Raw genomic sequence first — 13,009 nt, 5'->3', positions numbered from 1 at the left:
AGGCATTTCTTTGACGCGCTCGAGCAAAGTCAAGCTTGCGTGGTGTATCTGCAGTGGATAGCGGAAGCGCGAGTAGGGCGGCTCTTAATTGTCGAGGAGTCGAGTATTTTGCAAATATGTCTGCAAGTCACCGGTGACAAGTGATTTCCCTATACAGGAAATGCATAGCGCCCGCTGCGCAATGCATATGTCAGCTGACGCCTGCGCGCTAGCACTGCGGCGGCTATGAGAGGTCGACGACCCCCTTCTCTGCTGTCGTAAACGCCCTTCTATGACGGCGTCGCCGTGCGCCTGTGGTTCCAACACTTGACGTCCGAGGGAGAGAAAGACGTCCACGTACCTCCTCCCCACCCCCTTTCAAACACACACTCTAAGAAAAGTTTACACCTTTTGAGTTGTATCTTGCCACGCAACGATAAACATCATCTGTCTTGTCCGCATTTCCTTTCTTTAACGCTGCGAGCCCAGTACTTCCCAGTAAGGAACGGCATGCGCGTTATCAGCATGACAAGGCATTGCCGACAGGAAAGTAGCGGGCGCGGCGTTTTCAAGAAAGGAAACGCAAGCAAGGAGGCAGCTGACGATTGTTGTGTGGCAGAGATACACTCCAAAGGGTGTAACTTTGCCTAAGAGTGTACACTCTTAAAACGATTGCACCCTTTGGGGTGTAAATTTATCCCACAACAATAATCGTCATCTGCCTTGCTTGCGTTCCCTTTCCTGAAAACTCGGCGCTCGCTACTTTCCTGTCGAGAATGCTGTGTCACACTGATAGCGCGCATGCCGTTCGTGACTGGGAAGTACCGGGCTCGCAGCGTTAAAGAAAGGAAACGCGGGCAAGACAGATGACGATTATTGTTGTGGGACAAGATACGCCCCAAAGGGTGTAAATTTGTCTAAGATTGTATAGAGTGTGGCAAATATACACTCCAAAGGGTGTAAACATTTATAAGAGTGTAATCGTCATTTGTCTTGCTTGTGTTTCCTTCCTTAAAAACGCTGCGCTCGCTACTTTCCTCTCGGAAATACTCTGTCATGCTAATAACGGGCATGCCGTTCGTGACTTCGAAGTACCGGGCTCGCCATGTTAAAGAAAGGAAATGCGGCCAAGACAGATGAAGATTACACTTTAAAAACAGTTGCGCCCTTTGGGGCGTATATTTGCCACGCAACGATAATCGTAAAAGATAATCGCAATATAATCGCAACGATAATCGATTCCCAGTTTCACCTATGTAGCATGCGTCACAACTATTGCACGGAATCGTGTAGATTACTCCTGGAAACCTTGACCTTTCCAAAGCGTCTTTCACGCGTGCAAGCTTCTGTCTTAGTTCGTTTGTTGGCACGGGTGCGATTTTTCCCGCGTATTTGCCAAAAACTCTTGCCAGTGCCTCATTGATGCCTTGTGCCTTGTGACGCCCGTTTCTGCTTTTTTTTTCTTGTACTTTTGCGTGGTTATCAACTGACGATCGCAATTCTTGAGTCCTCAGAAGCTGTGCTGGGTAGCCGTTGTTGGAGAGGTCCTTCCTTACCACGTCTTAAGACATAAGACGTAGTTGGATGTAACGAGGATCCAAAACAGAGATGCCACTAAAACGAAAGGGCGAAATTTGCTTACTCTGAATTTCACATTAAACCATATACCTTTTCCTTCATCTAACACGCCCGTTTCAAAATGCGCAACGCTCAAATAATACAAAACATTTTCGTTCATTAAGTGCTGCTTTCCATTGGCTGGCAGCTTTCACTAGTGATATGTTCTACATCGCGATTGGCTGGTATGATGCGCTTGGTGACTGTTCTATAGCGTAAGAACTTTTCTGATGAATACAGGCCCCTATCCCTTTATAGAAGTTTCTCCGTGTCCAATGTTTTTTTTTTGTTTTCGGAGGGGTGGGAGCGCACAACACGATTTGCGAAAAAGAAGACATGCGAGTGACCCCAAAGTCCATGACAGTCGCGAACTACGCGCCTATACTGCTTTCAAAAAGCGCCCGAGCTCCCAAAAGTCGCCCTCTTGGGAGTCTTTTTGAGGTAGAGAGAGTGGTCGCACGCACCCAAGCCCAAACGTTGAGCAGTTTGCCATAGCGGAACGAGATGGCGCTTCGGCGGCGTGCCGCGTGTTGCCTGAGCAAAAGCGCACGAATGCGAAACCATTACCGCTTCTGCCTTGCTGCTGTGCGATCAGCGGTTGAAAATGCAACTGGGTGTTCGCTAACGCACTGTGCTCTATTCATGCTGAAAAGGTGGAACAGTAGAGGGAGACGAATGCAGCAGTTGGCTGAAAAAAGTAGTGACTCACATATTTAGGAATGGAATTAATAGTGTGACCAAGTTCACGGATTGCTGCGATACATAAAGACTGGACTGTGTTGTCGGCCCTTCGCGACAGACGGCCTTCTTTGAGGATAAAATAAAAGTACTGTTCCGCCAGAGTTGTATCACTAACCTCCAAAGAAAGGACTTCAACTCCGGAACGTCGGCGAGAGTGAGTACCACTCGTTACACACACTGCAGTGACAAACGGAGTAGCGTCGCTTCTTGGCATACTAAGTTTTTGTGCGTTATCTACACGCATCTACCCCAGCTCACACGCGAAGTTACGCACATTCTATCGCCAATGTATAAGACATAAGTGAATGGGCGTACTCTTGGAATCAATGCGCCGAAGCGTGGGTGACGGCGACTATACACCAAGAGCACACGAATAGTCGAAGCTGAACGTTTCGTGACGATCCACAGAGTAAGCGAGCGGCTACCATAATACGCCTTTGCTGCAAGCTGTTAAAATGTACAGAACATCGTTCCAAGCCTTGTGCGCAGCAAAAACAATCTATCACAGCTGAGCACACCCACAAGCGATTAGGAAGAAAATAATCACATATAGTTACCGCACCGAGGAACGTTACTGAATCAAGAACATGACAAGCCGCTGCTTCAAAGTGTTTGCCAAATAAAGTACTAAGAGAAAAACACCTTGACCCTGTTTTATTTCATAAGCGGAACGTTTGGAAAGCTTGAAATACATTTCATCCTCGTTTATAGTACCAGTATGTGCTGCTCTCGCCGTTTGGACAAGACGTAATGAGCTCCGAAAGCGCTTACATGTCCTGTGAAACTGTGGCCAATCTGTGTAAACAGAGGTTTGCTGAACCGCACGGCATCATGTACGTCCATTGTAAACACGATGGCAGCTGAGGCAAGCAATGGCCGCTTCACCACGTGACCAAACATGGCGGCGCCCATGGGATCGCTGTACAAAGGGTCTATACTTGCGATCGCTGCGCGTCTGTAATGCACAGGTGCGGGGGGGGGGGGGGGTGAGAGGTGTTGAGTACGCCGCGCACAACAGTGGCTGTCACAGCGTGACCATCAGCTTTGCGCGTCGAAGCGGTTAAAAAGTCGCAATGAGCGAACACTGAGCGTCCATTGGAGCCCGGATGTCTTCTGGACATCCCGATTAGATCCGAACGTCCATGTCCCGGTCAGGATGTCCAGTGAATAACATGTGGACATTGATTTGGGCATGTCCTATTTAAGACCTCCTTCGGACATCCGCACGACTGAACTTCTGGGATCTAAACAAAATCCCAAAACTTTCCTCCTATGGATGTCTGAAGGATGTTTTCAACGGGATGTCCCATACCGGCCATATCTGGACCAACACACACAATACAACACGTACTACGTGTTCATATCGCGGAATGTTGTCTCTTCTACGTACGGATACCTTCAGCATACGCTCTTCCGAAAAGACATACCAGCCAGCAATGTGAATCTGCTCCATTCAGAATCAAACTTCCAATGCAGACGATAAATGAAGAAGTTGCAATAAACGACTGAAACTGCACAAACATATAGGGAGGAAACGTCACAAAGCGATAGGCAGAGCGCCGGAACAGCTGCGCATTACCACCTACCGCAAGGCATAACCGAATAAGTAGTGCCCTACGCTCCTACGCTCTCCGAACATGTCGAGAAAGCCGAGTACAGCAACCTCTGCAACGGCTGCAACCCCTGCCGTAGAACAGAGCAGTGACTGCCTTTACCCAGTCGAATCGCCACTGTCTGTTGCATGCACGCGCACGCTTTGCGCGGCTTTGCGCGTAGTTGGTCACATGACTTAACGCCGCCGTCTTATTGGGTCTCTTCGCCCTTCTCTGTGAGCTCGGAATGCCTGAAGGCTGCTGGGTTGGTGCGCTCCGCGCTCTCGCACGCTCAGTTCGCCATATGAGTGCGCGCGCTTTCTCTGAACATGGTAGTTGTGTCATGCGCTCATGAGTTCAAGCGTGAACGTTTGTTAGTTCCAGGTGAACGTTTTCGTCGTGCGCTTTGGAGCTCCATTTCTGCGGCGCCTGTATGTCCATCAAGAGGTAAGTAACAGTTCATGAAGTAAGCGTTTCTTTATTAGCAGCCCTGCAATCTTTTCGACTAAAATGTCGTGTCTGCGCGTAATCGAATGACGGGCATTGTACCCATGGTTTGTGGTGAAATACCCATGGTTTGCGGCCCATACCCATGGTTTGAGGCGAAAGTAACATCAATCGGCAATTGACCATCTGTAGTGCCTCGTTTGGTTGCATCGTACTGGTTTTCTGCCAACTCCCGAGCTTACTCTGTCCTATATTCCTGCGCAATGCTGAGATCCGCCGAAAAGAAATTTATGAATTCGAAACATTTAGAACCGATAACTCCTTCCACGTAGTCCACAGGATGGGTCCGCGAGAGTTATCGTTGCATCTTTCCTGAACAGTGGCGAATGATAAGAAAATGAATATTAATAATAACAACTTCCTGACAGTGTCGGGAAGTTGTTAAAACATATTGGAAACATATAAAGCCATATCGGAATAGTTTTACGTTATATGGGGCCCTATAACGTAAAACTATTCCAATATGTTTCCATTCCAATCTCCTGACGTCAAATTTGCGTAACCACCGACGCAAGCATCGGGCGGTGAACCGCAGGGTTGTTTAAAGAGACCAATCAAATGCTTTCATCATTTATAGGAGGTCACTTTTGTTTGCTTTAAAAACGGATAACACTGCCTACATTGAGCGGCTTGTCTTATCTAATTGGCTGATAAGAGGCGAGGAGCACATCTCAAGTGGAGAAGGATTCTATGGGGCCGAGCCAGTGCACTGAATATCGATAACCGGATGAAGAGGGTGGTGCGGTGTCTGCGATTGGTCCGCTTTCCCTTACTTAGCTTGGGGTGGCTCGTCGAAAATCGCGGCGGCATGCAACGGAAGGTTAAGAATGCCGCTGAAAAGGATTATCAGCAAAGAAAACTTGACTGAGCGAGGTCGTAAACGTGCCGAAAGTGCTCGAAAACGTTACATAGCCACGCAAAAAGTATTATTTTACGCAAATAAACCCATGCTCTCCGGCAGGCGCGAGTAGTCTGCCTCAGCGATCGTCGGCAGCCATGTTTTATTCCTTTCGGAACGGGACAGCCTGCGGCTATTCAGAGAAGAAATTCCGTTTTGTTCGGTATATTAATGCATCTTTAACGCGTACAAGTCTCTTTGACGCGTTGAGTTTTCGCGGTTTTGTGACGTCGCGTGACAGGCAGGTGAAGTGGGTGCCGCCCGAAAACTGTTGACCGATAACCGAGGTCTAATGGCGAAAAGGCGTCGAATCAGAAATAACTATTTTTCTTTTGTTCTTTGCAGTCAAGCATAATCAGCGCGTTCCCATCATATCATATGGGGAGTTACCGCGGTTTTCGTGACGTTGCGTGACAGACAGGCGAAGTGTGGATGGTTAAAAAAAGTTGCTAGCCAATGGCGGAGGGATGATTTCAGAATTGGAATAGAAAAGTTTGGAATAGCTCTACGTTATAGCGCCCATGGCCCCTGTTCATGTTTGGCATTGCGCACGACACCAAGTTTGTTAATTTAACAAGAAAGCGAAGGTTTACTGTAATTTCCATTTGCGATAACACGTACAGCTGCTTAATAATAGTTGTCTGGTAATTGGCTGTCGCAATCACTGCTTCGCTTTTCGGACCAAACTGCGACATTTTTTGCTGTTATCAGCTCGCTTGACATAGCTATGCTGACGTAGAGACTAGGAGAATTCCTTTTATCTTTGTACAGAGTTGAAATCATTACAACTTTTTTTTCTTATAACTGTTAACTCATTGAGTTTGTATTAAGCCACAAGGAAGCAAAGTTGCTGTCAGAACCTGCAGATTACTGGTAAAAGTGCAGGTTGTTAACATACACATGGATAGCAATTTTCGTACATATTTATAAGACATTTTTATTGCATATTTTACAACCATGCTGCGTTCCCGCCATCAGCCTGGTGTCACTTTGGGTCGACATCATTCTTCGTTGATGATCAGCACAGAAACAAGCCCACGGAAATCTGCTTTCTTGGTACCTCTGACCTTAACAGTGCATTTTCGTGTCTGCGACCACTGGAACCTATCCTGTATGATGACTAGTAAATTGTGTAGCTTACCCGTGATCTCTTCTGTTCTGCGTCTGCAACCATGGATGAAAGGCTGCACCTAGCGTGTGGTAACTTCCTTGTGGGCTGATGCACCTGTGAACTGTGGGTTAATTTTTGTCTCTGACTGTTCAAGCAAGTCCACAGAAATGCCCCAGTAGATTTCTTAGTACATGTGAACTGCAATGTAGTTGTCTGCGACCGCTGAGCCAGCCTGCAGTGAGCCTTGCCTTAATAAAATGTTTAGTCGCCAAGATACCTGTGATCTTTTCAGAAGTATTTGTATCTGCTGCCATGGAAGAGCAGCCACGCTCTGCCTCTGATAATTTCCATCGAGGCTGTCTGATACCCGTGAATCTTTAGGATGAACTTGTGTTTGCGTGTGGCCGCTGAAGCCAGCACACACAAATCCTTTGTTAGCATTTGGTACGGGTGAACTCATATAACGCATTTTTCTGTCTATGACTGCTGAAGCGAGCATGCTGCAAGCCTTTAGTTAATTGTGTAGTCGCCAAGGTACCTGTGACGGCTTCAGCAATATTTGCGACCACGGAAAGGTCCCATTCAGCTTCTCTTTACTTGCTTCGAGCCTGTGAGCACCTACGGTGAATTTGTGTTTGTGACCACTCAAGTACAGCAAGCATCTTGTAACTTTAGTACCTGTGAAATCAGTTTCGTTTGGTGTCGAAGTAAGTGTATTGTAACTGCTTTTGTATCTGTGAACTCTCCAGTAATGTTCGTGTTTGCAACTGCCTAAGTGATCCTTTAGTAATTTTATTAATGCCCAGTGTATCTATCAAATATTTAGTACTTTTACTGTGTGCGACCGCTGAAGCAGCCTCGCAGAAAGTCTGGAGTAGCTTCCTTCATGGCTGACACCTGTGAACTTTCCAGCAAATATTGCATGTGCCTGCAACTGTTGAAGTAAGCCAGCCCACAGTAGCCATCCTACTAACTTCCTTTGTACCCCCTCACCTTTGCAGAAGGCTTTTAAAGTTCTTTTACTGGCCGAGGTGCATCTGCAAATTATTAGCTCAACTGAAATGGTCTCGTCACTACATCAAAGTATCAATGTTTGCTCTGGTTACCTTTACAAGAACTTGTTATGGGTGCATAGCGAATTTGCTCTATAGACCGTTTCATCGGGCGAGGAGGATAGGGCGCGCGGAGAGTCTTTCCTCCTCTCTGGCTTGGGCGATCCGGCGCGGCGCTGCTTGAAAGTATTGCTGTCGCGTGCTGCGGAACGATTTTGAGATGTTTTAGATCGTATTTTGTGAAATTTACGCGGTGTCCGTTCATATAAGGTCGTCAGGGAAGCCTTTCGGTGCATCGGTGACTACAGTAGGCGGAAATATCTTTTGGGAGCGCAGAAATGTGACGCGTTTTATAAGCCGCGGTGTACGCACATCATCAGTCGCGGTGTGTGCATGTGTTGTGAACTATTTTACTTATATCGGTTGTAATTCAACAAAGAAACCCGGTGTCTCTGTATTAGCAGCATGAAATGGTAAATCTGCTCAATATCTGATCGCTTGGCGTAGGGAGCAAAGCATAAACATAAGAGCGCGTGCTCGTGCACGGCCAACCTAAGGCAACCACGACACATCTAAGCGGCAGGTGCAATCAAATATTTGTGATGCACCGGCATCGTTCTCGCGCATTTCAAGTCTAGTAGGCTTCAAATTACCATATGTCTACGCTAGCCTTCCTGCATGAGGCCGATGGCGCTGCTCAACACAGCGATCTCTGCGGTTTGTGAACCAGCACGGTACATATGTAAGCTGTGCGCTTCGGCATTGCCTTTTTTGCCTGCATACAGCCATAATATATGAAGGATCGCATAAAAAGAATGCGATGCCTATTTCTGAGGACAAAATTTCCGTAATGCGTGTGAGTGCGTCGTAGTGAACGGAACAAACGCAACCGAAAAAGAAATTCAGTTATAATCCTCTTTCTCGAAAAAGCAAGAGAAAACGGGCTAACGCCGCAATAGGGCCTCGCAATGTCACGCCGCACAACGTTTATAAATATATAACCGCTGATGCGGTATGCTTGGACCATGCGGTATATAGAACAAAGATATATGTAATCCAGCACTTACCACTGCTTAGGGCGCTCGCGCAGTTCGTAAACAGTCCCTTTGCTGGACAAGCGTAATTCAGACTGTAAGGTATGCTGCTATCACTTGCCAAAACTATTTTATTTAGGTGCGGAAACCTCACCCATCGAACCAAGTAGTCACGCAATGTAACCTGCAGCGAACAGTTTGAACGCTTGCCAAAGTATAACATCACAGCTCCTATCGTAGCAGAACGGTACCCACGATCACGCTGTTATGATCGTCGCGTATGTTTCCGCAGCTTAGAAATAGAGGATAATACTGCACTAAGGTCACATTAGTGACTGGAACATTCAGAAATACACAATTCATCTCCGAGGCTGATTGCAGACTCGAATATGCGCGCACACATCGCGTTGCGTGTTCTGTCCACCTCAACGCCAGCAGAAATTCCGGCCATGATGCCTTAAACCACTTCAGCACGTCTCACAGAACCGTTTACTACGTAGAAGATGCACGTCATACTAAACTGACCGCACGACCGCGAAAACAAACGCCAGAAACTGCCGCCAGGCGTATACCTGCCATGCAAAAGACCGCTTTCACCCAAGCCAGTATGGCGCTGCTCATAGGCGGCGCCACTGCGTTCGCAATATGGCGGCGCCTACGAAAAAACGGTCTATAAATGGATGATCATATACAGCAGCTGTTTGTGTCTATATATGACCACTGAACTAGTATGAAGTAACTTTGTTAATGCCTAATGTAGTTGTAACATCTTTAGCATAACTCGTGTTAGTGCGCGTAACTACTTAATATGGCATAAGGAAAGGCTCTGGCAACTTAAAGTGACTAACATATCTGAACTGTTCAGCAAATTTTGCATTGATGTACCTGCCACCACGGAAGTGAGCCCACAGCAAGCCTCGTGATAACTTCCGTAGTGGCCCCACTGCGAAGTCTTAAATTTTCTCACCCAAAGTGCACATGTAAACAGTTTAATTCATGTGCACTTTTACTAACCATAGTGCGTCATAAGTAACTCCTAGTGGCTGAGTTTGTATGATGAAATTATTTAGTTTTATTTGTTTGCATTGATGGCCTTTACAGAAAACTGCTGAGTGCATTTGAAAGTTGAACTCATGATCTTCCTGCTACTGTTTTATTGAAATAAATGCCGCATTTTTAATGAGATTGTCAAATAATTCAGCAGCCTGCAGAACTTAGTTCTGTAGCTTCGTTCCTGTTAGCACAAAGAAGTATAGCTTGCATGTCTATATGTGTTGAATTAATGCATTTTTATCAATTCGTATGTAATATATTAGCTTAGCGTATCAGAGAATTATATGCACGATGCTTAGCTGCACTGCAGCCTTCTTTTAACATGCTTTGAGATGCGTTGGGCTGTATTCCTGGCCTGTCTCCTGGTACTTCATCTTTTGCATGACAAAAATGTTTGGCCGCCTCATTGGACCGCTGGGATGGATCTTCAACTGCCATGCAGTTCTTTTTCATCATTGCCTCACAAGTCAACACAAAACCAGGCCAAGCTTACTTTGTTAATGGTATGCAAAATGCAGCAGGCCTGCTGCACTGCATAAGGACATCATAAGGAACGTCTTTATTATGTTAATTTATAATCAATATGGACGTCCTGTGGATACCCTAAATCCACAACCAAATGTCCCAGGAACGTCCTCTGGACACTTGGTAACAAAATGTCCGAGAAGCGTCCTAGATCCTGACAAAAATGACCCTAGGACGTACTCGGGATTGCACAATAAAAATAACCCATATTTAAACATCTGTTGGGCGTCCGAATATCCCATTATGATGTTCGTGGGACGTTTCTATGAACGCCAATTCGCGTGCATGGGACGATCCCATGGGCATCCAAGAATGATCCACAGGCTTCTTACATATGTCCTAGGGACGTTCGAGTGTCCCGTTTTGGATCTCTGCTGGACATCTGTTGGACGTTGATGGTCCAATGGGGTCCTACGGACTTTTCCAACACATTTCGGACGCATTCGGAAATAACTTTGGCGCATTCGGGCTATACCCATGTATATGACGGACGGAGGTGACAAATGAACAGACAAACTGAGCGTTTCAAAAGAAAACAGTAAATGTATTTGTAGCTTCGGTCGTGAGCGTTTCGAAGCAACGAACTGCGCACGATCGTCGCCTCCAGTGTTACTTCCGCCGATATGCGAGAAACTTAATTCAGCACCCTTTACGCGTGGCTACATGGAAAGAAAAAAAAAGCGAGCGAAAAAAAAAGCAAAGGGACGGTGGAACATTGCTGTGCAATATAAATGAACCGCGTTGAGATCATACCAACCGCAGACTTGCAATCTGCGCGATTAGTTTCGCGCCGCGGCCCATGCTTACGCAAGCGGCGAAGGGTCGAGAAATGGCAACAGGGCCGTGGTTTTGCGAAGCCCCTGTGCGAGAACCGTGTGCACTCCAGGGCCCCACATATCGGTCACTGATGGAGAAAAACCCATTCGCTCCTTCGCCCCCATGAACGGGCCGGACATATTCCGTGTTCCATACGGCGCGTTGCAGCGACAACGGCGAACGAGAGCGGCGGCCCACGTGGCTTCCATATGCGGGCCCCGGCGTGGGGTCTTCTCACCTGGCGCGTAGTCGTAGTCGTATCCGGCGGTGGCAGACATGTCCAGCTTAAGCGTAATCCGGCCAGCAGGAGCAACGGCAGCAGTCGGGAAGTGCACCCTGATCTCGTAGTCTACACGGAGCCGCGGGTTGTTGCCGGTGCGTGCGTGTCTTGCTTATTCCCAGCGGCCGTGGTTCCGGAGCCGGGTGCAGCGTGCGTCTGCCGTGCCGGTTGCCCCCGCTTTGCGGCTCCACGCTACACCGCGCGATTATGTTCGCACGGGAGCAGACGATTTTTTTCCCGGCGTCACGCTGGCAAACGCTCCGTGGCGCCATCTCTGTCTCATCGGCCGACATATAGTCGACCGCTTGCGCGGTCTGTGACAGGAACACTGAGTGCAAGAGGGGAAAGTTTCAAATCGTGTCTCTATGCTGTCATTTTACGTTGCCTTGTTAGCGGCGCCGGCGGCATGCAGAAGGTGTAACAGCCTATTTTGAACGAGAGCAATGGACAGCAGTGAAGCACCATGAAGCGGATTTTTCTGCAAAACCGGTTATCCGGTTGATCGATGCACATATTATTCCAATCCGAAAAATAGGATAACTGCGGGGTAATCGGTTAGGCTGACCGGTTGTTGGATTAATAAAATCTGGTTATTCGGATATCCGGATACAAAACTGCACTTTCTTCCATCGTAAAAACTTTAGCCATTATTTGTTTCAAGGATTTATAAAATGCGATCAACCATACCGATTTTCAACATTGGCATATGTGTAATGTAAAGAAAATACCAGCGGCATACTACCACTTTCTCATAAACGCCTTTGTATAATGCAGTTTTGTCTTCACACTTATTACGTCATTGTCCCTTAATTTGAGCTAATAGAACTAAGCAGTCAATAAATGATGTACTTAGTCTGCAAAATAATATAAATAACAAAGAGTTGTTCGCTCAATTGCAGATCTGGTTAGCAATTTTCGTACCTCTCAGTCATTCATAAATTTAAAGTATTAAAATTTAACCTTCTATATAATCAGCTACTGCTATTCTTTAGATCCTAAATCGTGAAAAATGGCACCTACGTGCGTAGTGCAGCTAATTTAAAATACAGTCCTTCTCGCTCTACTCGGGACTCTGAACCCCAGTATGTTCCGCGGCCGCGCACGAACAATTGATTTCAAGTGTTTCTGTTTGGCGAAAACGCTCAATAAGTTCAGGCTTACTAATGAAAGCATGTACGCTTTATCTGCTCACTCTGCTGAAAGTTCTGTATTGTACGTGTTGGTTTTCTGACTTGATTATAATTTCCCTCGCTGAAAAAAACTACGCCGTGCTTTTTTATAGGTTTGTATAATGAGAATTTCATATATATATATATATATATATATATATATATATATATATATATATATATATATATTATGGGATTTTACGTGCCAAAACCACTTTCTGATTATGAGGGACGCCGTAGTGGAGGACTCCGGAAATTTAGACCACTTGGGGTTCTTAAAGTGCACCTAAATCTAAGTACACGGGCGCTTTCGCATTTCGCCCCCATCGAAATGCGGCCGCCGCAGCCGGGATTCGATCCCGCGACCTCGTGCTCAGCAGCCCAACACCACAGACACTGAGCAACCACGGCGGGTAATGTGCATTTTGCGAAATACGCATATGTCTGACGCTTTTAAGATACAGAGAGCGAAAGGTGAATGAAAGGCGGGGATGTCAATGACACACACACCCCGTTTACTACCCTACGCGGGGTGTTAGGATCGGCCTGCAGCTATTTCAGCCTGCTGCAGGTGCGTCGACCGATCCGGGGTGGTGGCGCCCTTCGGAGAACGATCGAGGACGAGAACGCTAACC

The 13,009-nt window shown here is 46.7% G+C and overlaps 1 protein-coding gene across 1 annotated transcript in view; it reads right to left on the bottom strand.

The window, feature by feature from the left end:
- Positions 1-11,403, bottom strand: part of LOC142589789 (b(0,+)-type amino acid transporter 1-like) — a 147,367-nt gene extending 135,964 nt beyond the window's left edge. The window contains exon 1 of the mRNA XM_075701376.1: positions 11,164-11,403. Within this exon, the coding sequence (XP_075557491.1) occupies positions 11,164-11,203 (40 nt within the window). The 5' untranslated portion in view covers positions 11,204-11,403. The remainder of the gene's footprint in view (positions 1-11,163) is intronic.
- Between the last annotated feature and the right edge of the window lie 1,606 nt (positions 11,404-13,009).

Source organism: Dermacentor variabilis, chromosome 1 (genome assembly GCF_050947875.1).
Source record: "Dermacentor variabilis isolate Ectoservices chromosome 1, ASM5094787v1, whole genome shotgun sequence".
Taxonomy (NCBI): Eukaryota; Metazoa; Arthropoda; class Arachnida; order Ixodida; family Ixodidae; genus Dermacentor; species Dermacentor variabilis.
This window is presented reverse-complemented; position numbering and strand designations above follow the sequence as displayed.